We start from the raw sequence: 23,739 nt of genomic DNA, 5'->3' as shown, positions 1-23,739 counted from the left end.
TGCTGCGGAATGTGACATGTCGGAAATACTCCTCAAGTCCATGGTTTGATGGAAAACAAACTGAGCTGGAGGCGAGTGACCTCGTGTTCAAAGACGAGGAAAGTGTCACAATTTTGACGCAGGAACTGACTCATGTAGTCCGCTTCCACATAAGCTTTTCCTGAAGAAACTGATTTGCAGCACTGAGCATATTGAGTGTTTCTGCTAGAACAGCCATTTAGCCTGAATGGACTGGAGATGAGTCATGAGTGCTTCGACGGAGAGGGTTGATGAAAGTCAGCAGAAGGAAAGACAAAGACAGAGAGTGGTTTGGTGCGTTCACATTAAGTGGCTGTTTGAACCTTGGGACGCTCCAGTGATGGACCTTCAAGGGAAGGTTGTCTGCCACCATTATAATATTAGAGCAGATACAGACTGATCAAAAACCGCTCAAGGTCCAGCTCCAGTCAAACCAGCTTTTTCATTTTTTTTTCATTTTCTCACGATTCAAGCTCTCAGTTGCTGATTGTACAAAACAAACCCCTCCTGTAAATGCACTTATTTTAAAAAAACAAGACAATCTAAAGATTATCAGGATGAATAAGGAAGTCCAGCACCTCCTACTGAAACAAGTTGACTATTGCAATGACAGTGGATCCACTTTAATCTTAGTTAATTTTACCAGTCAGGCTTAGCTTCAAAGCTAAACTGAGGTTCTGCAATACAGAACAACGGCCCCTCAGTATCAGTTCCATCTGTCTGTTCTATATATCAGGGGATGGCACAGCAGGAAGCCAGACTGTGTACAACAACCACAAAACCTACTTATACAAACTCTTGGAATCTAAGACCTGACTGTAACCACGTGACACGACAGCCGTAACAAAATTCTTTTAGCAAATACCGTTCACAAGACACACAAGGTTTGTTTCAAGAAGAAGTCATCACACTTTTGTACTGGCTTCAATTGTGCATCACATTCTGTGGCTTTTTTTAGCAGCAGATGAGCTGGCATTTATACCCAAGCACACACACACACACACACACACACACACACAACCCAGAACAAGGGTGCCAGATGTTAAAAACTGTCGAGTGGGGATTGGGCTCTGGAGTTTAAAAGCTCGTGCACGACGGCCGTCTTGATAGCTACGTTTGCACACGGCACTGGTGAGATAACAGACCTGCAGGTGGAAAATACTGTACAACGGCTAACCATCAACGCTAAATGAAGGAGAAATTTTCTGGAAATCTTCGGAATCTGGTGTCTGTCACCACATGGACGAGCGGCCCAACAATACTTCCCAGACAAAGGGCCGGGGATGCTGCTGGGGACTCTGAGGGGAGCGACCAGGGGCTGGGGCAGATTTTTTGGTGCAGCTTCTTTAAACTCAAAGGGAAGTTGACATCACATGGTAGAGAGTTCTATTGCACATCACACGTAGGTTTGTGAGAGAACATTTTAGAATGAAAAAATGAGATAACTGGAAAGTTTTAGGCAACACTTTTCACTCCCCACTTTTCTGAGCGCCACATGGCTGTGTCAGAGAATCACACGTGGCATCGAGAAAAGGCAGAAAGTCAAGAGCACTACAGTACAATGTGCACAGATGATGGCTGCCATGTTGGAGCTATTACGGTGAGCCTCTTTGTACTCTGTATGGTAGGGCGCCTTTCAAAGCGTACTCTCATCCTCCACTGTTCTACTCACTTCAACTCAGCGTAACACAACTGCCAATCAGTCTGCAGCTGAACACCAGCGATGACTGCCTTCGAATTCTGAACAGCCCCACGTATCCTGTCCCGGAACCTTCTTTTCACTGCTTTTCAATTGGCTCCAGTAGCGAGGCATAATGGCTCGTTTATGACACAAACAGGAGCGCGAGTCTTGTGGAGATGACTCAAAGTGTCGCAGGAGCCGAACGGTTCACGGTGCGGCGCTGTGACAGAGTAAAGGTGTGGAGCGGGGAAGTCAGGAGACTCTGCGTGAGAGCCAAGCCAAGATTTTTTTCTCAGTCAGGAGACTCTGCGTGAGAGCCAAGGAGATGAAAAGAACTTTTTCTCTTTTTTTTGGTGTAAATAAGCTGTTTTATTATTATGATAATATATAAATGTTATAATAGTTTTCCTATTATAAAAATATAAAACAATAACTTTATAATTACAATATATTATTAGTAGTAGTACTGATATTATACATGTATACGTACGTATATAGTTTTGTAACTAAAACGTGACAAATTCATGTTGTACCAAGTGATCTGTTTTCCCCCTTCTTTGTTTTATTTCACAAGCTTTAATTTTTGAGTCACTGTCATGAAGCCAATGAACAACTGCACTGAGGCATTGTTTCACTGACAAGTTAATCTTTCTTAAACATTCTTATTCTCAACTGTTTTTCAATGTTTTCAGCCCCTTTCCTGGATGCTAACTCTAAGCCTGGATAACGAACTAAAACTGACAGATGACTGAGCGGATGAAAGAAAGAGAGAATTCTGTTTGAAGAGGCAAAACCAGGAGGCAGCAGGTGATGCCGTGAGTTTCTGGATGACCCTCCAGAGCTCCCATATGTCTGACAGATGCCGTGTTCGGTCAACAGTGGCCTCAGACACCTGCAGTAATAGAATTAGTGACGTGCTCTGCGGGCGAGGGAGTACACTGCACACTTGTTCTGCAACTCCGTTTCAGTAAAGTTGATCAATTCTAATGCAGTACTGTGAGAAAGAAAAAGAAAAAGCATGTTTCTTTTCTTTCTCCGAGTCCATGCAGGTAAGTTTTCTTGTAAGACTTTGGTGACAAACCAGATCCAAGTCTTCTGCTAGAATGAATGACAGGTGGTGTGACTCTGCTAATTTTGTGTAGTGACCAGTGTGTCTGCCCGGGAAAGAGGCTGTCTGCTCATGAGTGGGAGAGACTGAGATTTTCCCTTCGTTGGCTGTCACTCCAAGCCCAGTTGGTGTTCTGGTTAAGCATGGTGTGAAAGGGACAGATCTGAGCAGGCGCAAACATCACATTTTTTTGGTGGCAGGTTGTGCACGTCTGGTGCGTAGGTGAGGTGACACTTTTTTGATTTCACAGCATGCGAGAATTCAGGCTGACACCAGAGCTTTGGACGGTATGCATGAGAAACAAGTGACTAATCAAAGTTTCATTGCTGTTGTGCTTTCTTGTGGCACCTGCTTGGGAGATAAACCACCAAAAGGGCATGGGGGGGACAAAGAGGCTCAGTCCGACCTTTACGCCCAGATACCAACAGTCTTCCCTAGGTGCAGTCTACTTTTATGTCCTAATTTTCCTTCTATTTCTAGTTCACACAATAAGTCAAACTATCACGCAATGATTTTCTTAAAGTCTGTCAACAGATTTTTGAACACTTTAAATACTTAGAAAGACATTCATGTCAATATAAGACTGGTTGGAAATGCCACAATCGGGCTTAAAAGCACAGATGTAAAACTTTGCTTCCCCTCACCCCCCCCACAAGCACATAAGTGTAAGATGAGGCCTCTGCTTTTTCCATTACACCCAATTTACTGAGCTTCAGAAGCATAACATTAGCAAGATATGCATTTAATTACTCATAAGAACAAATATATGTTAAGCACAAAATTTGGATGGTAATTAATTTCTCTTTTTACTGCTGCGCAGCAGTTTCTTCTACTGAAACTGTTATCTGAAGCAAAACCTTTCCCAAGTCCATGGAAGACATTTCTTTCTTCGAGGTCTGACATTCCCTTTGTAATGAGAGCTTTAAAGAGCATGTACTGTAGGAGTGTGATTGTCATCCTTCAAGGAAAACTGGGATCACACCCTGCAGCCCACTAGTACCCCCCCCCCCCAGCCTAACTGTCGGTGGAGATCAGACACTTTGGTGGAAACGTGGTGTGACACAGGCCCCCAGCACTGGTTCATGGAGTTAAGCAAGACAAATAAAGCAAGTGCTCACATGCAAGGACGCAGCACATATGACAGAGAACATTCTCCGCAGCTGTCTCAGGGGCACGACAAAGAAAAAAAACTTTTCATCCCTTTTTTCATCCCTCAACCAATATCTACTTTCTTGTCCCCACAGATCACACAAGTCAATAGAATCTAAGTTTAAACAACCTGCCGCTGCCTTCCACTCCCCTAGGACCTGTCCTCCACCTACCGAGGGCATGTGGGAGGCAGGTTGGAGTGTGTGATCGTGTTGTGGATGTGGGTGCGTTTGCAGAAGATGGAACTGCATTCAGGGCGTGGTGCGTGTCAGCCACGACACGGCTGTCAGAGTTGTGGCAGCAGGGTAGGGCAGCTGCTGGTTTGTGAAAAAAAAAGTCCATTAAAAGGTCCCATCTCTAACTCTACTTGTAAATGAGGTATTGAACCGGTGGTTAAGTCAATCCTGCTGTCACACAGACACGATGCCCGGTGGGTGCGTGCATCGTTCTCGTGTGTTTGTATGTGCCTACTGGTGCGTTTTTTTTTTAAAGCGGCAGGAGTTTCCTAATTGGAGTAATAAGAATGCGATGAGGTTGAACACCGAGAGCAGCAAACCTTCAAAGACAGGTGATCAGTGATCGCAGACGACACACCGACTGTTTCTGGCGTGTAAGGGATGCAATTATAAGTCCTTCCACAGTGACAGAAGCTTATTAGACTTTAGCTTTTTACAGACGCCATGCCTTGGTATTAGCATCAGTGGGCTTAAGTGTAGACATGTAATACTATAGCGCAGTGGTCCCCAAACATTTTTTGGCTCGTGACCCCATTTTGACACCACAAACTTCTCGCAACCCCATTTGAATTCTAGCCGCAACCCCAAAGTTGAAAAACACTGTTACAGCAGCTCTACTAGGTCCTGAACAAAGAAAAGGGTAGCTGCATTAATACTGCAGTACTAATAAGCTCTTTTTATACTGGTCATGTTACTAATGTGTGTTTAAAAAAAAACTCCTTGGCAACAACTCCAAGCTGTGCCACAGAAAAGCAATCTTCAGAGGAGAGCTTCACTGTGATTGGGTTACGTTTGTACTCCCTTTGAGCTGTTTAACCTCAACATCACCTCTCCTCACCCATACATAGGGCATTTAGAACAGACTTTATTGTCATTGTACCCTGGGGCACAACGAAATTATCTGTGAAGTATTCGACAGTACAACAACAACAGTATCGTTGAAATTTCTCAGTGTAGTCTTGAGAGTTTTCTGGTTAAAAACCGGTCTGTTACGCAACCTCAAGAAAAGGGAGTTTATTATTTCAATGCAACCAGAGCATTTAAATAAAGCTTTGGTCACAAACTGGGTCAAGCACAGTTGACGTACTGTTTTAAGAGGAGGAGATTCACTCAGTTAAGTCTTTGACAAGAACGCTCCATTAAGAATAACTTGTCTTGCCAAAACTTGATATTTGAAAAAAAAAAAAAAAAAAGTAAGTCTTTTTGAGTACATCTCATAGTCTTTACTCTTGTGTTTATTTTTATTTATTTATTTATTCAGATTTTTGGAACAGTAACAAGGTATGATGTAATGCCAAATATTCTTTTGCTCTCCTTTCTCAAAGGCTAACGCACCATGATGATGGAATCCTTCCATATTCACAGTGCCACACGGAGGCCACAGCATGTGCTCTGAATATGCACTTGCACTGTTGGCTACTGTCCAAATAGAAATCATTTTGATTTCCATTTCAGGTGAAGCATTATCCTCAAAGCTAATTAGAGGCCTGGGTGGTGGTCACATGACACTGGGACATTCATGGAGAAGTGTTTAGGCCCGGTCGCTACAGCCCGCAGCTCTATTTTCAATTACACTAGTCGTTTTTTTTCCTCCTCTGTGGCAGTTATATTTCTCCCCTCGTTAAAAGAGAACACAATGAAGCCCAACAGAGCTCTTCGCTCACACATGGACACCTTCCTACCTGGGGACAATCCATAAGCAACAACAAGCAGACCATGACATGAAAGAGTGGTTGCCCATGAGGCCTCATTTCGTAAGCGTGTACAAGTGAACAGAACCAGCAACTCTCCCACGAGGCTTCTAATCAGTGTCCCAACCATGGCCTTAGCGGTGCGGTTGCAGAGGACAGCGCCACCATTCCTAGAGTGTGAGTGTGTACCAAAACAAAAACAGCACAACTGTACTTTTACAAATGGAACTGACCGTCCCCCGAGACATCCTGTGTACGTGGAAGCGTCCTCTTTGATTTCCTGTATGGATTCAGCTGCCTCCGAGCACGCCATATCATCTTCAACCTCCATTAACACAATCGCTGTACAACGCAGCTGCTGCGCTATTAACTACACCGGGGACTCCAGCTACAAGCTGCACCAAAACTGCATTATCCATGAGGCAAAAGTAATGCATGAATAAAAACATCCATTCCACCAGGGGCATCTCTTACGGGCTGCCCTTTCTGCTTACTCTAGCTGCTTTAAAGATGTCCACTACAGTCAGGAAAAACAAGACCGCAGAGTGAATACAGTAGCGAGAGAGATAATACTATATCTCTCCAGGGGGCTGGTGGGTAATTAAAGATTCCATGACTGTAAACTGAGGCTTTTACTCTGAGAGCCTCAGTGCAGCTGCTATTCCCACAGTTGTTGTACACAAACAGAGTCAGATCTTAATGAGATTTAACATGCCAGTTCACGCACATACAACCTGGTTGTGTTAACCATTTTTTTAAATATATTGCAATGCTTTGAGTAAGGAACATATCGTAAACCGGGGCCTGATCGATACACCAATCCCTGTTGGTGATTGATTGTAATTGTCCTGGCAATGAAGTGTCAGCCGCTTCCGTCTCTGTAATTGACCCGTAATTAGCAAATGGGAGATTTCAGCTTGTAGCACTAATGAACTTTAGGGTGCAGCGGCAATGACAGTTCCCGAGGTGACTGGGTTAGGACGGTTAGCAAACGTTGGAGTTTAGATCGGTCACGCTGTTGGCAGCTGCTGACAGCAAACAGTGGTGAAACACGACACAGCGCAGGAAAAGCCCGTGTCTCTAACGATGCAGTTGTCTTCCTATTGAGGTCGCGGTGACAGGCTAATTCCAGCTACAGCAACCGCTCAAACATCCAGTGAAAGATCATGGCGTGAGACTGCTTTACAAGATGAATATTAGTACGAGAAATACACAAAATGAACGGCAGTTGTTATAGCTTTAAAAAGTTACTCACGACCTGGATGGCTCCAGGTTAAACATCTAGACGTTACAGGTTAACACGTCTCTGTTTTGGTGGTTTAAGTTTCAGTGGTTTTAGGCAATCAGGTATCTATTAATTTAGCTTGACATTTGGTTTTCTTTGTACATATTTTTGTATTGTTTTTCTAACGTGAATTACATTTGTAAAATTTTAAGCTAGCTTTTAAGTTTTAAGATTACATTTTGACTTTAAGCTAGCTTTTAAGTTTTAAGATTTTGATCAACTATAAAATACCAACCTGACTGGGTTTAACAGAGGACTGCCTGTAAAGAAATAAATAGAATTTTGATGAATGATTAAATGATGATTTTTTTCTTTTTTCCAACCTAATTATAATCATTTTCTACATGTCCTGTTAAAAACACATATCTATGATAGTTTTTTCCTTAACGTTCAGGTATTCTTTTAGCTGTTTGGAATACCTGTGCATAAATATGTCAGTGTTTTGTCTGCGTTAACAGCTGTTAAGACTAAACTGTAGCTCTTTGGGGGCTAACTTATATTTCTGCTTTGGTTAACTTTCATTTATTCATATACCCTTAAAACCAAGTTCAACTTGTTTCAAAGAACCGTCGTGGGAAACAGCCACTTATTGGAGGTGAGTCAGAAACCGGTAGATTGTGAGCCATCTTAAATCTGAGTCTGAGAGGCAAACGGACCTAAAGAAATACTGTAGGTAATTTAAAAGAAAAAAAAGTTAGTCTTCTTGAAATGTCAAAGTCCAAATAATAGAAGTTTTGTCTGCTTTCTCTTACAAATTACGGTGAAAATAAGAACTGACTTCATGCTAAGAGGGGAAACTTATGAAGTGAGAAAATATGTAAGACGTTCTTGATGAACAAAGAGTGGGAAGAGACAGTCTGGCAGATAGTTGATGGTGCTGTGGTGATATTAGGAGCTGTTGGTAAATTTCATGTGACTGAGGTGGAGAAGGCGTGGGGTTTGAGTCTGTCTCCGATGACAAAGAGGAGGAAGGAGAAGAATGCTAAATGAGATGTTAAAATAGGCTAACGACTTTTTAACGTTGCTAACATGCACCAATTATCCGTGGTACACTCTTAGTGACTCAGACGACGGGTCTAATTCGGGACATAAATGAGTTTAATGAGTATGAGTGATGATAAGGGATGGGAAGCAGGCAGACAAGGATGAGCAATATGAAACCATGGCTTTTAAAAGAAAATAATAATAATAAAAAAACAACAACGACAAAAGCACAGGGTTTGTGCCACATCTGCTTGGGGTGGAAAATTGGACAAAGTATTTTTTATCCAACATACTGTATATACGTGAAGAAAGACACACAAAAAAAGATAAACTCTAATGGCTGAAATACATTAAAATACAGCCCCAAATTCACACAGAACCGTCTAATGCCCGACTGTCAAACTGTAAATGTAACCAAAGAAAAAGATTCACACAGAACCGTCTAATGCCCGACCGTCACACTGATGTAACCAAAGAAAAACATGAATCCTTTCCACACCAACCTTTAATACAATATGGTATCTGTAATCATATTTTACTCCTTTTCTGGTTTCCCTTTGTCACAACTTTGGCTGCAAGCCTCCTGTTCAGACCATTCGTTGTTATGCTTTGAAAAAAAATCTTTGAGGATGAACAGAGAGATTGATTCCTCTGTGTCAACGCTACATTTTATTTTTCCTTCTCTATAAAAGGATACTTAATAAAGCCTACTTGTCCTAATGATTGCCTACACACCAAGCAACGATATTCCACATTCACAGCTAAAGCACATCTGAGAAATGCTTTCGCAAAAATAACATTTTTATATCGGTTAAATGGTTTTAAATGGTTGGTCCGACAGGTGCTATGGCCACGAGGTAAGGCGAAGAAACGATCAAGGAAATTAACCATTTATGGGTGATTTGAGAACATTGTTACTATAAAATGTTTAGACACGTCCAAATATATTCCGGCAGAGCCCCGTAGCTTTAAGAAATAAAAAATAACTTATTGAGCAGACGTTTATACGACTTGGATGATAAGAACTTCTTCCCAAAGGCTTTACTTGTAAATCTCAAGTTATGAGGCTCTCACATGGTAAAACATAAGGACCGGCAGGATTGGCCCATAACTTGTACATCACTGTATGTAATGCATATGTAAACGCCAGGCTTCATCTGAAATCAAAGGGCTCAGTTACAAGGCCACCAAGCCTCACGTATTACAGTAAATGTAAGCGTCCATGTTCATGTCTCCTGTTTGATTCTAGTGATGTTGCGGTGATAAATCATCGGTGGTGGACAGTGATCTACATGACACAGCCTCATAAACCGCACATACAGAGGGTCTAATTCAGAATGCAGCAGATGTATGACAGATTAAACTTTATACAGTGTGGCATTACAGCGGTCGGTCAGACGATACTGTATGTGCGTGCAGTATAAGCTCCGTAATGGATATTAACTACGCGGTCATTTAGAAGGAGACGGTTTATTTAGCTGATGAGCTCTAACTGATTTTAACCCTTAATGTTTTGAACAGGATTTGAAACACGCCAGAAGAACCACCAATCGTTTAATATTACAGCGTTTGTAAAGATTGTATCAATTTCATATAAGTGAGCCTTAAAACTGAAGAGTCACTGGTCCAGAGTAACGACCTCCAAAGGGTTTTACTTCCCAACTGCAGAACAGTTTGATACATACTTAACCCAATGCCTCTCTGTCCATCATTGCCTCTAGGTTGCTGTCACTCTCCCCTCACGGACTAGTCTAGTCCAGTCTGGTCCAGTCCATCAATCATGGGTTAGATTAACTTTCATCCTCCTACCTTCTTTCCCCCATTTAAAGCCCCATGTACGGCTGTCATCGGAGGATCATGTTTTTACATTTGCCTACACCTTTGCTTCCCAAACCATTTCTTCAGCTCCCCGCCATTTTGAAGGCAGGATGAATCTCCAGCCCAACAGATTCATATTTGTTATTTAAAATTGTTACAAAAGTTTATTTTAAACACAGCTTCTCCTACAAAACTGATATTTTTAAAGAACAATGGAGACGATTGTAGCTCAAAATGTTAAACTTTAGCCTATTAAAATGGATTGGATTAGAATAAAAAAATTATTTAATTCCACCGTCAGAAAATATTTCTTGCGCAAATACTGTTAATACACATGTTGACATTTAAAAAATATTTTTGCTTCACCAAATTACTATGAACCTAAAATACTTTGTCACTGCCCAGCATGTGTTTGCACATGCCTTAGGCCAAATCAGCAGCTTTACTGAGGTTTTGAAAGAACTCTTGACGAGTTGCACTGAAAGGAATAAAACCCACAAACTCTACGAAGCAACATTTTGAGTTATATATCTGCTTGCTTTATATTTTTCCATAACATTGATTACATCACTTGTTTAAGTCAGAGATAAAACCAGGTGTGAAGCATCGACTATTTGCTTCCATTTCCCTTCATGTTCCAGCCATAAACAGTCATGTTACGGAACGTTTATTAATCTCAATTAATTCACTACAATCACAATTAATCGTGACTAATCCACGGCTTCCATGCGATTAAGTGGATGAAAAATTATAATTGTTGGACGGACCTAATTAGAATTCATTTGCCTCGGCGATCCCTTCCTCACCAATAGCCCCGTGCCCCTGCAGTGAGGTCTGCCTCCCACTTAAGGAACCACTGACCTACACAATGATCACAATGATGCTCACGCTGATATCTGCGCTACTGACAAATGGCTTCAACAGCAGCCGTGCAGCTTAAATGAGTGTGTCAACAAGTGGAGTGCTTAAGGCACAGAGGCACTTGAGAAAAAAAAAAAACAAAAAAAGCACACTTTCATCCCGGGGCCGAAGGCATGGATTTGAAAAAAAAAAAAAAACAAAAAAAGCACACTTTCATCCCGGGGCCGAAGGCATGGATTTGAAAAAAAAAAAAAAACAAAAAAAGCACACTTTCATCCCGGGGCCGAAGGCATGGATTTGAAAAAAAAAAAAAAAAAACAAAAAAAGCACACTTTCATCCCGGGGCCGAAGGCATGGATTTGAAAAAAAAAAAAAAAAAACAAAAAAAAAAAACAAACATATCTATAGATAAAACTCCATATGGACAAATATTTCTCCCACTCGGGGGACAACACTATTCTCAGAGGCAGGACTTAACCTCCAGTGCACTTATGGGTGACAACTGACGGTCGCTCAAGTGCCAGTGAACATTACGGCCCATCTGTTACACAATGCTACACAACGGAGATTAAAATGACCATGTTTCAATCCTCTGCAATGGTTTGTGGACACAGAAGAGCCAAAATGGAATGGATAAAACCGACAAGAGTCACTTTCATTCCAGGGCCGAAGGCATGGATGTGTAAAAAAAAAAAAAAAAAAAAAAGGGGGAAATATAAAGGGGTCCTGCTGAAATCTTTTGATTCTGTATTATGTACAGTACATCAAAAGGGTAACTTTCAATAAGATGAAAAGATTAAGAGAGCAGATCTATAGGTTAGCTTAGGTATCGTCCTTGTACAGTTTTGGAGGAAAATGTTTTCTCTTCTATTCACCACTGCAGCAGCTGCAGTGCTACTCATAAATATTGGAGCCAAAATAGTACATTGAAGACAAAAGAGAGAAAATACTGTGGTTAAGGGGAAATTAAAAGATTAGGTAGGAGGGTGGGGGGGTGAGGAGGGATAATCAAACTCTCCTTGAGAATAACAGGTATTAAGTAATGACAATGAATCAGACTAAATAAAGGACTTAAGAAAATTACTTTCTGCCTTGTTTTCATTCAATCGATCTAATCATTTTCCTGAAAATTGCTCGTTTATCAAACCCATCTTGTCCAGTTAGAGCAGGATGTACAGTACTTAAAGCCAGAACCTGACACGACACAATGTAAATCAAAGCCCTAAGATTTAAATATAGGGTTAAGAGCAGTTAAAACCACTGCTCTAGCAGTGGGCGCTGTGTGCAGCAAAATGTTGGATCTACTCGGTGCTAATCAGTTCTCCAGAACAGACAAATACAACAAAATATTACACATTCACATTTTAGTTCGACAAGGAGACTTTACCACAGAGTACAACTGCGACTAATTTATACTGTAGGCCCAAATGTCAGTTAGGTCATTAGGGTGGAAGTGAAAATCCAAATGTTGAAACAATTCAAAATAGGTCCCAGTTATTTTCTTCTTTCAAAGAAGTGGCATCAAAGGTAGGGGGCAGGGTCCCATTAAGAGGCACAATTTATTGTGGGAGAGGACAGTGCTCTATTTCAGGAGAGCCTTTAACTTTGCACAGATTTATCATTTTATTTCCTTTGTTAAATGAGGATGGTTTTGTAAGAACAACTAAATTATTAAATAAAAGTCACAGGAACAATAGATGTGACAATTTTCCTCAATACAATAGAGGGCACTGCAGAAAAAGCTCATTAACTGCTGCACAGAAGAAAAAAAATCAGATCTGCCTTAAATTAGCTCTTTGCTGTGAGCAAGCAAGAACAAACAGCTGACAAAGACGATACCAAAGTGTGTGAAAAAAAAAACCTAATGTTCTCCAGCTTTAGAAAACCAAAAATGTATCAATTTCTACTTTCAGTTTTGCTCACTGAATACTGCCTTCGTGTCTGTGTGATAGTAACTTCATGAAGCGTGAAAGCGGGTACAAACGCAACAAAAATGATGCTTCCAAAGGGAGCGGCTTCTGGGTAGACCAGAGACAAGAGGTGTCCTATTATCTATGAATGTCTACTTGCTAAGGCAATAGTTGTTGGAATTTGATATTTTGTTAAGGTGAAAGTCAATCGTAGTCTCATCCAGCTTTAAGTCACCAATTATCTAAATATGACACTATTACTGTATGATTGAGAAACCAAACACGATGATACACCTCTACACCTCATCTCAGTCTAATAACAGGCTTTGAATGGAACAGCGCAGCTACTGTGTACAACTGAATTGCGGTCTATCACACAGGTGCAAACCTTCTAAGGATCAGGAGCACATTGATTCCATTTAGCGCTGTGAAAAGTAGCCCATATAACACTTTAGCCTGCCTTCACTCAGTTGGAAATATGAGGCATGGAGCTCAGTATCGAGCTTGGAACCAGACGTGATGTGAGAAATGAACAAGAAAATGCAATGGAAGTTACTTCAGCTCACTCTTGTAAGCACACTGCCAACACTGCTGCTGCTTTTTAAGTTTCCTCCCGTTCAAAATATTCATGTGCAGCCAGTGAGGAAGAGGCAAACGCTGAGAAAACACAGCTGTTGAATACTAATGTGAACCCATTTGATACAACGGAACCTAAATCTGCGCTCTCTGTAAGCCTATTAGTTGTATGGCTGGGAGGGTTTTAATCACTGTCCTTTGTCTATAGGGTCCATTACGCAGCGACTGCATTATGGTCTCCGGCTACTCTTTAGAGGTCAGGGGTCGAAACACACTTCCAATGATGAGATCACGGTGCTTTATTGACGACAAGGTAGGAAGTGCTTTTATCACTCCGGCCCAGGAAAGAGTCCCTATATCTCCATCTGTGATTGAATAAATTGTGTGTACAAAAAAGTACTTTTCTGCCAGCGTCTAATTTATGACGATATTCTCTGTGAAATGGTTAAAAAACAATTACTCTCTTCTCTCGTGTGTTAGCATTTCCACATAAGCAGCAGCGGGACTGATATTAGGGATGTGCCGGAGCAGTAATTGTGGTGGAAATGAATGGCCTCCATTTTTCTTTATCTTGAGTGGCTTTGAATGTGCCGCTGCAAATTAGCACAAGACGGAGGAAAATGGGTCCGATAAAATGGCTGCCATCTTAGGCGAATGGCACTGGTGTAAATGTATATTTTGCAGTGCTGGATTGACAGGTGAGGAGGCTTTATATCACATTCCAATTACAAACCAGCAAGTGTTTAGTGCAAAACAGGATTCATTTGCGTCACTTAAAAAAATAAACATAACATGCTCACATGGAAGCATATAGGTTTGTGCACACTGGCTTTGAAGGGTGGCAATTATCGGACTGTCAGACAGACACACATGGACCATCAAATAATGAACAACAGGCCCATTTGGCAATAACTATGTCCATCTCCGTCACTTAGCTTTCCACTAAGTGGGGGATATGAAATGTTTTCCGAGACCTAGTGGCAGCCCACCCCATCACATGACACAAAGCAGTACCAGTGGAAATGGCGATGTTGTGTAATCTAGCTTACGTGCATCTATAAAAGCCATAAAAACACGGCGGAACAAAGATACAGATGGTGGGACAAATGAATAAAACTTTGTCCACATGCCATGCCATAATAAATGACCACCAGCACCAGGACACCACCATGTCCTGCTCTGACCTGGAACATAATGACCTCCTCCACTGTCACTGAGAAACTGGCGTCAGCCTGGCAATGAACTTCGAACTCAGCAATGCCCCCTAGTGGGGTCACAGATGGGACTATGGGACAAGCCAATTAATGCAGGGGTTGGTAAACTTTTTGGCTCACGGACCGAAATAAAGTTAATTATTCTATTGGGATGGTTCAGTATTCTGGGCTGCAGTTTGCCCTTGTCTGTATTTACACATGTCAAAGCAGCGTATAAGTATATATTTAGTGACTCACGATCTTCTGCAGGTGCTTCTCCTTGCGGACGTCCACCATGACCAAACCCTCTTTGACCAGACCCAGGCCGGCATCATCCTTGGTGTCCCCAAACTGTATCGTGACATGTGGGCAGGTGACGCCATTGTACTCCACGTTCAGCATGCACTGACTGTTCTGGATGTCACGCACCACGCAGTCCACCACGTCCGCACGAGCGTCGTCCTGGAGAGAGAGAGACGTACAGTAGATAAGACGTGGGGATTAGTGCGGAGGGAAGAAATTTGTCAGGAGCGGATATGTCATCAAAGGGAGAGGAAGAGAGTGTGAGGGGATAATGGGACGGAGATGAAAAAAAAGGAAACAAAGTGTGGAGGACAGAGAGTGATAGGGATAATTAGTATGTTATCACTAATGACTTCTAAGCAGAGATAAGCAAATATACACAAACACAAAGGCAATCAATGGAGACAGTGATAAACACACTACATCTGAGGAAAACTCAATGACTGGATGTGCACTGGAAGCCAATGTGCCTGTAAGTCAAGTATACACTTTTGATTTCAATGATCGCTCATTCAGTCATCTGTCAGTCCTATAACAAACAGTCAGTAAAAAAACAAAACTTTTTTCATCTAAAAAAAAAAAAAAACAAAACTTTTTCATCTCCTTTTTTCTAAGGTTATTAGTACAAGTATGGGGGTAAATGTGGTGACCACATACCCCGGCAGAGGTTACTGTACTGTACAGGCAGCTTAACCTTAGGGTGTGTTCCATTTCAAGTCCTAATCCCCTCTCCAACAATACTGCCCTGGTTCTGTCTGTAAAGCACTTTCTAGGTCTAAAGCTCACTGTACTGGGAACAAAAAAACTATTATGAGAACGTCAACCCTGTTTCCTGACATTGGCAACTCAAGTTCATCACTGCTCTGAACAGATATGATTTATTTCCCTGTGACCAGTGTATGGTCAACGGACCACAGCGTTAATCCCAGGACAGCTTGATGAAAGCTTGATGTTTTGCCATTAGCAAGCAAGCTTAACAACAGCAAGGTCAAGTCAAGTTCAACACATTTTAAATGGACCTTATGTGAGTATGATGTTTCTCTTAGCAAGCAAGCTAAACAAGCTAACAACACTGCAGTATGTTGAGTGTAAATATAGAATTTACTTCACAAGCAGTTGCTTCACAACTGCATTATTTCATGGAAATAAAGCCACACCTCCACAGTACTGTTTTTTACGTCACATATTCACGAAGATTTAAGGATATTTCTATGAATGATATGCTGGCTCCTGCTACTGTATATAAGAATACGATTTGCGCCAATGCAGCAATAATGCCTCTGTGCCTGTGTAGTATCAATGAGAGGTGGAATTCATTTTCACACAGCACTTTAACAGACAACTAACCACAAATGGCAAAAAAAACAATAAACCTTTTTTTTTTTTTACACCTGTAAAACTATTAACTCACTCTGACCTTTAGTTTCATATAAGCTCAAGAGATGTTGAATTCATACATACATAAAAAAACCCTTGAATGTCATTTAAAGGATGGACCGACAAAATGTCACGTCCTATTTCTCATGTAATGGTTTGTTCATTCACACAGTGGAGAGAGACTACAGTACGTACACACTGTAACATTCCAAACCCTATTGACAATATTCACCAGAATTATTTCTTTTTGCTCAATATTTTCATCAATCACACAGTTTTCTCTGGTGATATATCATCCTGGCCAGGAACGATTATGACAGCAAAAGGTCTGGCGTGTCAAATAATCTTCATTCAGACAAGGTTGTTTGGATAAAGTGAGAGCCCTATCAGGAAACAGACTGGAGGGATTTATTTTGGCAAAATTTTCTGCAGCCCTGACTTTAGCTAGACCTCAATTTCCTCACTACATCCCCTTTCTTCTGGTTTCTTTTTATTCTACGTCGAGTTGCTTTTCTTGTTTCTCACCTTTTTGTATGTGAAAGGCCAGGATTTAATTAAAAAAAAACAGGTGGAAAGGGAGGTGGAATGGCTATGATTCAGAGCTGACCTCACGTCTTACAGCAGCCGGGGTGAAAAAGTAAGAAAAAAAAAACAAGGAAGCTACGTCTTCAAAGGCAGAAAGATACTTGAAAAACAAAAGTCAGTCCTTCGTCGTCATCTGTCCTTCTTTTACACCATCCATCTTCTTGATTCCCTTCTTTTCTTGCCCTGGTCTTGTCTCCATGGCAACCCCCTTCGAGCTAGCCGCCCTTGGGTATGTGTGTGTGTGTGTGTTAGCCTGTGTGGGCAGGGAAGCTTGTTCAAGGCACAAAAACCAAGGGTCTTTTTTTTTTTTTTTGTCCCCCGCTGTCCCCCCTGTTCAACTTGTCACAGGCGCTGCAGGGGAGCTCCGGGCAAAAGAGTGACAGGGGAGGAAGTGTGTGAGCGTGTAGGTGGTTGTGTATGTTTGGAGGGGTGAGGGTGGGAGGGGGGCCGAGAGGTGAAGGAGAAAGAGAGGAAAAGAGAGAAGGGCTGACACAGGAAGAAGGTAAAATCAGATTAAAATAGAAGCAGGGTCTGTGGAGATTGGTGAAAGGGGAACAGAGTCAGACCCTCCTACTGGACACGGAAAATATATGAATGAACGATTCACTGAATGATGTGTTCTCAACCCAGACTCCAGGCTAAAGTTTCAGAAAAAAATGTTTGTAAATTGTTTTTGCAAAAGGTGGAGGGAAGCTAATGAATGAATGTGTTGACGTCTTTTTTTTTTTTAATCGATACAGAACCTATGCATACATATATTTCTTTCCATATTGCATGGAATTTTTCAATTTGGTTTAACTTTGCCTCCACATTAAGTTCCCGCTCATACAAACAACGAAGCAGTCTGTGTTCAGGGTGATTGTTTCTAGTCATAAATAACAAAGCAGAACACTGCGACTGCAGACTGAGGAAAAAATAATGAGCTTTCTGATAGAAGTCATGGTAGGATCAACATCCCTGATTATCTTATATTTAGAAAGTGTTCTCTGGCATCTTAGACGAAAGATCGGGTTGCACTTTCATACATGGGCGGATAATATTTTTTATTAAAAAAACAAAAAACAAAAAAAAAACTTTGTGCATCTCTTTTCTAAGATGTAATCTGTTTTTCTTTTCTTTTTTTTTTACAAGAGCACTCTTGACATCAGCGTCTTTCCTTAATTAGCTGATGAAGCAACACTGATGTGGTGGTAAAGATATCTGGACTGCAGCCACGCTCACAACAGTCTGAAGAAGAACTGCAGGAAGTGAAGTCCCAGTCAGGTCAGGGTTAGAACCTACGTTCAAGTCGTGTTACGGACCAATAATATGATTCTACGATTCTGTCTTTGATCCTTAAATATCACTGTCAAGGTTTGGAACTACGCAGTTTAACAGGTAAAAAAAATCCTCTGTTGGAGGTTTTTTTTTTTTTTTTTTTTAAAAAAAAGCCAAAAAATCTCCAAACACATCCAGAGATGAAGCTGTGACATGCGAAGACGGTTGACGGAGACAGCACCTTTACTACATGTGCACAGCGGCAAAGGAACAACACGTGCGACAGATGAGTGACACAGTAAAGCAGTCCAGACAAAAAGATGGGAAACGGCATAAAAAGGAAACCCAGGAGAAAACACGGAGAACAGGGAAAAGGTCTGACAGATACAGAGTGACAGAGAAGGGTGAAAAGAAGGGAAACGTGTGTCGGTGTGTGTGGGTTCCTGTGCGTGTGTGTGTGTGTGTTTAAGACATCTAAGTGCAGGTGATGCCTGTATTCCCCAGGTTGAACAACAGATGGGACACTTCTTTCCAGAGACACTGACTCAGGAGACAGGTGACAGGAAGCGCATGGGAAACACACACATATACACACAGACAGAAGGACACATACAGTCTGGGTTTCATGACTTGTGTGGACTTTTTTGGGCACATAGACATAGGGCATTCCCTGACCCCTCAACCCTACCTTAACCAACACATATGTCTGCCTAACCTTAAATCCTACCCTATGACAGACCATTGTTAGATTCTATTCTTAATCAGTATAATAAGGTAATACTTAACCCTTAAAATACCAGCTGTCCTGGTGGAGACGTAAACAGTTTTTATCTTTTTTTTTTAACCTAAAAAACAATGTCCCTACAATTACAGCTATACCTAGACCAAATACAGAGAGAGAGAGAGATAGTGTGTGTGTGTGTGTGTGTGTGTGTGAGTGAGTCACTGCTGAAACAATCTGTGACTCAGGCTTTTAATGAGACACTGCCAGAACGTTAAATATATGTGTATTTAAGTGAGAAATACAGAATTAAAAATCACATCCTAACTCAGCGCAAAATGTGTTGTGGCTCCAATTATATATGAGGATATATGAGGTTGAATATATTACACTGCAAAGGTTGCTTAAAAGAGTAATATATAAAGAAAGTTTGGTTAGATAATATCAGAGAAAACAAAGATATTTTATGACCGATTTTAAGAAAATGGCTAACAACTAACAGATAGCTTAAAAGTTAAGAAAAAAAATGTTTAAAAGCTCCAGGGATTTTGGAAATGTTTTATAATTTAATTTAAAAGCTTAAAGGTTGCAACAAATCCTCTGGTTTTCCTTCATTTAGTGCTGACTCTGTTCAGCTAAGGGGTCAATTTTGTATTTTATTTTTGTTATTATTTTTTAAATCTCTTCCTTCAGGAAAGGAATTAGGTGACAACGCCGCCGAGGCAAACAAGTGTGTGTTTGTTCTTGAACAGACACGCAACCAATTATGCCCTCGGTTTCTTGGATGCTATCAATGAGTTGACCTCCTCACTCACACATGCACAGACAAACGCACACCAGGGGATAAGTAAACACATTCAGCTGTAAACAAGAAGATTAGAGCTGAAGGCAGAGGAGAAGAAAAACAACAACTGCGTCTTCAGATGTCAAAAAAAAAAAAAAATCATGTGAAACAGGATTAAATAATATATATATGTTGGTTAAACCGATTCTGAAAAATTGGAATTCTGGGAGATTTTTCATTTAGCAAAATAATTGCTCACGAGTTTGGATATGAACTAAACCAGACTTGGGCAAAGTTAAAGAGAGAGATTTCAGTGGTAAATGGTCGTATCTGACATATTCCTGTGTAACAAACTGCTAACATTTCCAGACAAGTGATACATTGTGGGTTCCATGTTGCTAGGCTACAGAGAGCTGCATTCATGGTCAACTCTACTGTAGGAACTTCTAATTACACGCCATTGATTTCCTCTGTTTCTCGCCACTGTTCTCAATTGACCGTATACCGGGTCACTCTGAGGTTGTATTCTGCCCGCAGTCACTATTTGAATAACCTGGTGCTAGATTGTACAGCATTAGAAAGTGCAAATGTTTTTATGAATAGCATTCTAATTCATTTAATGTTTAACAATAAGTAGTTAACGAAATGACAACGTTACTGTTGCTGTTAAAATGATTTTTCTACAAACACAGGACGACAGATGATTTTTAACCAGGAAGGAGAACTTACGTTGCTCTCGCACAAGAACACACGAGAATGCAGTTGTTAAACTGTCAATAAAGCAGCTGTGTCATGATGTCATTTTCTGACAGCGGTTAAATCGATGCTTCATCAATGCTGTGACTCAATGCAAAATGCATGAGCTCAATTATCGCCATCCCTCTCCGGGAGTAAAACACTCAACCCTGTCACTCAGTTACACACTTATAATTTCATGTGATGAGTCAAACTCAAACCGCTTTTTTTCTTTGAGTGGTCGGGAAAGTCAACTTTGAAAAGGGCAGAAAATTAGAGCAAAAAACACAGTTGATATCTGGAGGTTAATTTAGAGGCTCTCCGCTGCCACACATCTCTCCGCTCTGTGCCCGAGCTCGCTTGTGCGTTCACTTACGTCTTGTGGGACTTGGATGAAGGCGAAGGCGTACTCAGTAGCCTGAGCAGGCAGGATCCTGGTGCTGAAGGCAGGGGGCATGGCAGCCAGACGGGTGGTGGACACAACTTCTCTCTAAAGGAGGGGATAAAGGCAGAAACAGAGCGGATCACACACTGACACTTGTTTGTTGCTCAGACTCTAAAACAAATTTCAACTGATGTCAAACCCTGTTTGTTGCTCAGACTCTAAAACAAATGCAATTTCAACTGATGTCAAACCACTGTGTTCAAGGTTTCAAAATGCTGACTTTTGATCTTGGACATTAAAGTAAACAACCAAGTAGGTACAATTAGGTAAAAAAAAAAAAAAAAAATCCCTGTTATGTAGACTGTCCTTGTGATCCAAAGCTAATATATCACTGCACCGGCTACAGCCTTCATTCAATTTCAAACTAATTTCTCTTAGTCCTGGGAATACATTTCCTGCATTCACACATTACTTTACAAGTGTGAAATAAAAAACAAACAAAAAAAAAAATAGGTGCCATTTAGCAAACGGAGCCTGAGGGTGGCGTGCCTGTGAACGTCACCTTTCCACTTGTTTCACAGCTGTTTGTACAGCAGAGCTCAGACCCTTTCACTAAACCATCTGCTCTGCAGCTTCACAAAACAACCTAAAAGGTGAAACACGAGTAAAACAAACGACAACTGGAACTGGAACGTCAACCACACCAGTGTGATTGTATATACTGGGTTTTCTTCTATGAGTTAGCCGTCTTAACCATGTTAAGGAACTCCTAGCTCTTCCTGTGCGATGTCATTAAGTTTTTTTTTTACCATATTTTCTTAATTATGTTGAGAAAATATTTTTACTTACCATCTATATGATCTATATGTATGCTATGTTTAGACCGGTCTAGTCGACTAGATAGCAATATTAACCAATTTTTTGGGCTAAAAAGCAAGCTTCACTAGCTAGCTTTAAGCTAGCTAATGAACATTCATCTTATTTTCAAAATTGTTTTGTTTTTTTATTTTTCTGTTCTGGGTCTTTAAGCATTTTTTGTATGTAGACAATGTCTAGCTAACTGTTTCTGACTAGATTTGGCATTTTGGCTTTCAAACCTTCCTTCATTTTTCTTGATAAATAAGAAATCCCGACGTCCTAAAGACAATGTACCCTGGCAGTTATTAGCGGGCCTGAGTAATGGCCGACCACTGATCACCGTGGGCCACTTACAGGGAGAACACACTGGTGGAAAGTCAGACAAATATAGCAGTCAGAAGTGGGGAGGTAATTTAATGACCCCCACGTCTTAGGTTAATGTGTTCATTGGACTGTACAGTCTAGACAGAGAATAGGCTCAACATTTATTATGAATTAGAAGGTTGAGATTTATCGACAGCGCGTTAGCTTGTGACAGCACTGTAAACGTGGCCTTAAAAAAATGACCCAAAAAGAGCTCGGCTGTGTTTGTTAATGATCATATAATGACGGTGGTACCGCGCTGCACCCTGGACTAACAGTTCATGATAAAACTCAATGAAAAGGCCAGGAAGACACCATCCCCGAAGACACGGAGATTTACACTGGAGTGGCTCAGGAGGATGAATCACTGTGAATCACACGTTTAATAAACTGCTAACATTGGTTTTACTGGACCAACCCCTAACTGACCCCATTGTTGAGGGTCACTCACGCTGCTCTACTACATCATGGTAAACAACCCTGAAACCAGGTGATGGCTGTACAAGTTATGTGGTGATGTAAACATGTAGCTGGAAACTCACGTAGTATATATACCTTTGTATATGTATATAAGTGTGTGTGTGGGGGGGGGGGGGTTTATATCCAAACAAACGAGAACTGCCGTCTTGAAAATAGAAACGGACAAAAATCCACTTTCCAATAGCGTTCTGCCTGTGGCTTTGTGTTTCCGTTCCGACTGACGCTGATCTCGGCTGATAACATTACTTTCAACAGTCAGACACTTTCTTCCCACATGCACACATTAGAACACTACTTACGTTGCCATAGTCGATGTAGAAGACGTGCACCTTTGCTGCCGACTCAACTTTCTCCACTCTGGCTCTGTACCTGCAGCACAGACAGAATAATTGAAGCAGAGAGAGAGAGAGAGAGAGGTGGGGAGGAGAACGATGAAGGGAGAACAGAGCAGAGGGGAAGAGAGACGAAGACATGAGACACAAGAGGAAAAAAGGGAGATGAGTAAATGATTCTGTGCTTATTTCCCTGGAGTGAAGGTGCTGGAGGATCAGTCGGTTGTGATCTGGGGAGACGGGAAGACAAGGAAGGAGTGACGGGGGACACTGGGTTCTCAAAGGGACCATTAAAAAAAATGGCAGAATTGGAGTCCAATTTGTAATAAATTGACTTAAACAAACACTAAATGGTAATTATAACATTGTCGAACAGAACATATAACACACCGCTCGACTTTGTCGCCACCTAGCTATGACATCTTCACCTCCTGGCAGTTCAGTGAGCTGAGTTGCATCACATATTTGGTAAAGATTTTGAATACACAGCAAAGTTGTGTATGTGTAAGATAGATTAAGTCCAGTGAAAAACCACTTTATCCTAGGTCAGAGAGGACATCACTGGCCGCGCTCTGTTTCTATGTTGTGGTGTTTTAATATAATAATACAACCCAACCACAAATAATAATAAAAAATAAGTCAAGGATTTAAACCCATGATTTCAGGCTGTGATAGAAATTGGTCAAAACATCTTTCTTTAAACAGAAATCTACACAGAGAAAAAAACTAACACTGGAGAGTTTACATGTGTGAGCCAATCAACAGCAGTAACTTGGTGCGTCAGAGTGGCCTTCACTTGGCTAGTCGGAGTCCTTTGCATATCTGGATTTGTATAAAATGACTATAAATACATAAACACAGACACAAACACACAGATATAATTAATTACTTAGGGGATATATTTTTCCATTAAGTCAACTCAGCTCAGACAAACACCTGAGTGAGAGACACACGCTGGCCACAGAGCGAGGACGACGGCAGAAGGGTAAATAATTAGACCCAGACGGAGACGAGAGAACAAAGTTATAAGCGATTCACTGAGAGACATA

General features: G+C 41.1%; 1 protein-coding gene across 1 annotated transcript in view; it reads right to left on the bottom strand.

The window, feature by feature from the left end:
* snd1 (staphylococcal nuclease and tudor domain containing 1) overlaps positions 1 to 23,739 on the bottom strand; it is a 187,762-nt gene that overhangs the window by 4,251 nt on the left and 159,772 nt on the right. The window contains exons 20-22 of the mRNA XM_008315686.3: positions 22,658 to 22,727; positions 20,649 to 20,762; positions 14,769 to 14,972 (exon numbers count right to left, since the gene is read on the bottom strand). Of these exons, the coding sequence (XP_008313908.1) occupies positions 14,769 to 14,972; positions 20,649 to 20,762; positions 22,658 to 22,727 (388 nt within the window). The remainder of the gene's footprint in view (positions 1 to 14,768; positions 14,973 to 20,648; positions 20,763 to 22,657; positions 22,728 to 23,739) is intronic.

Source organism: Cynoglossus semilaevis, chromosome 8 (assembly GCF_000523025.1).
Source record: "Cynoglossus semilaevis isolate Cse_v1.0 chromosome 8, Cse_v1.0, whole genome shotgun sequence".
NCBI classification, from domain to species: domain Eukaryota; kingdom Metazoa; phylum Chordata; class Actinopteri; order Pleuronectiformes; family Cynoglossidae; genus Cynoglossus; species Cynoglossus semilaevis.
This window is presented reverse-complemented; position numbering and strand designations above follow the sequence as displayed.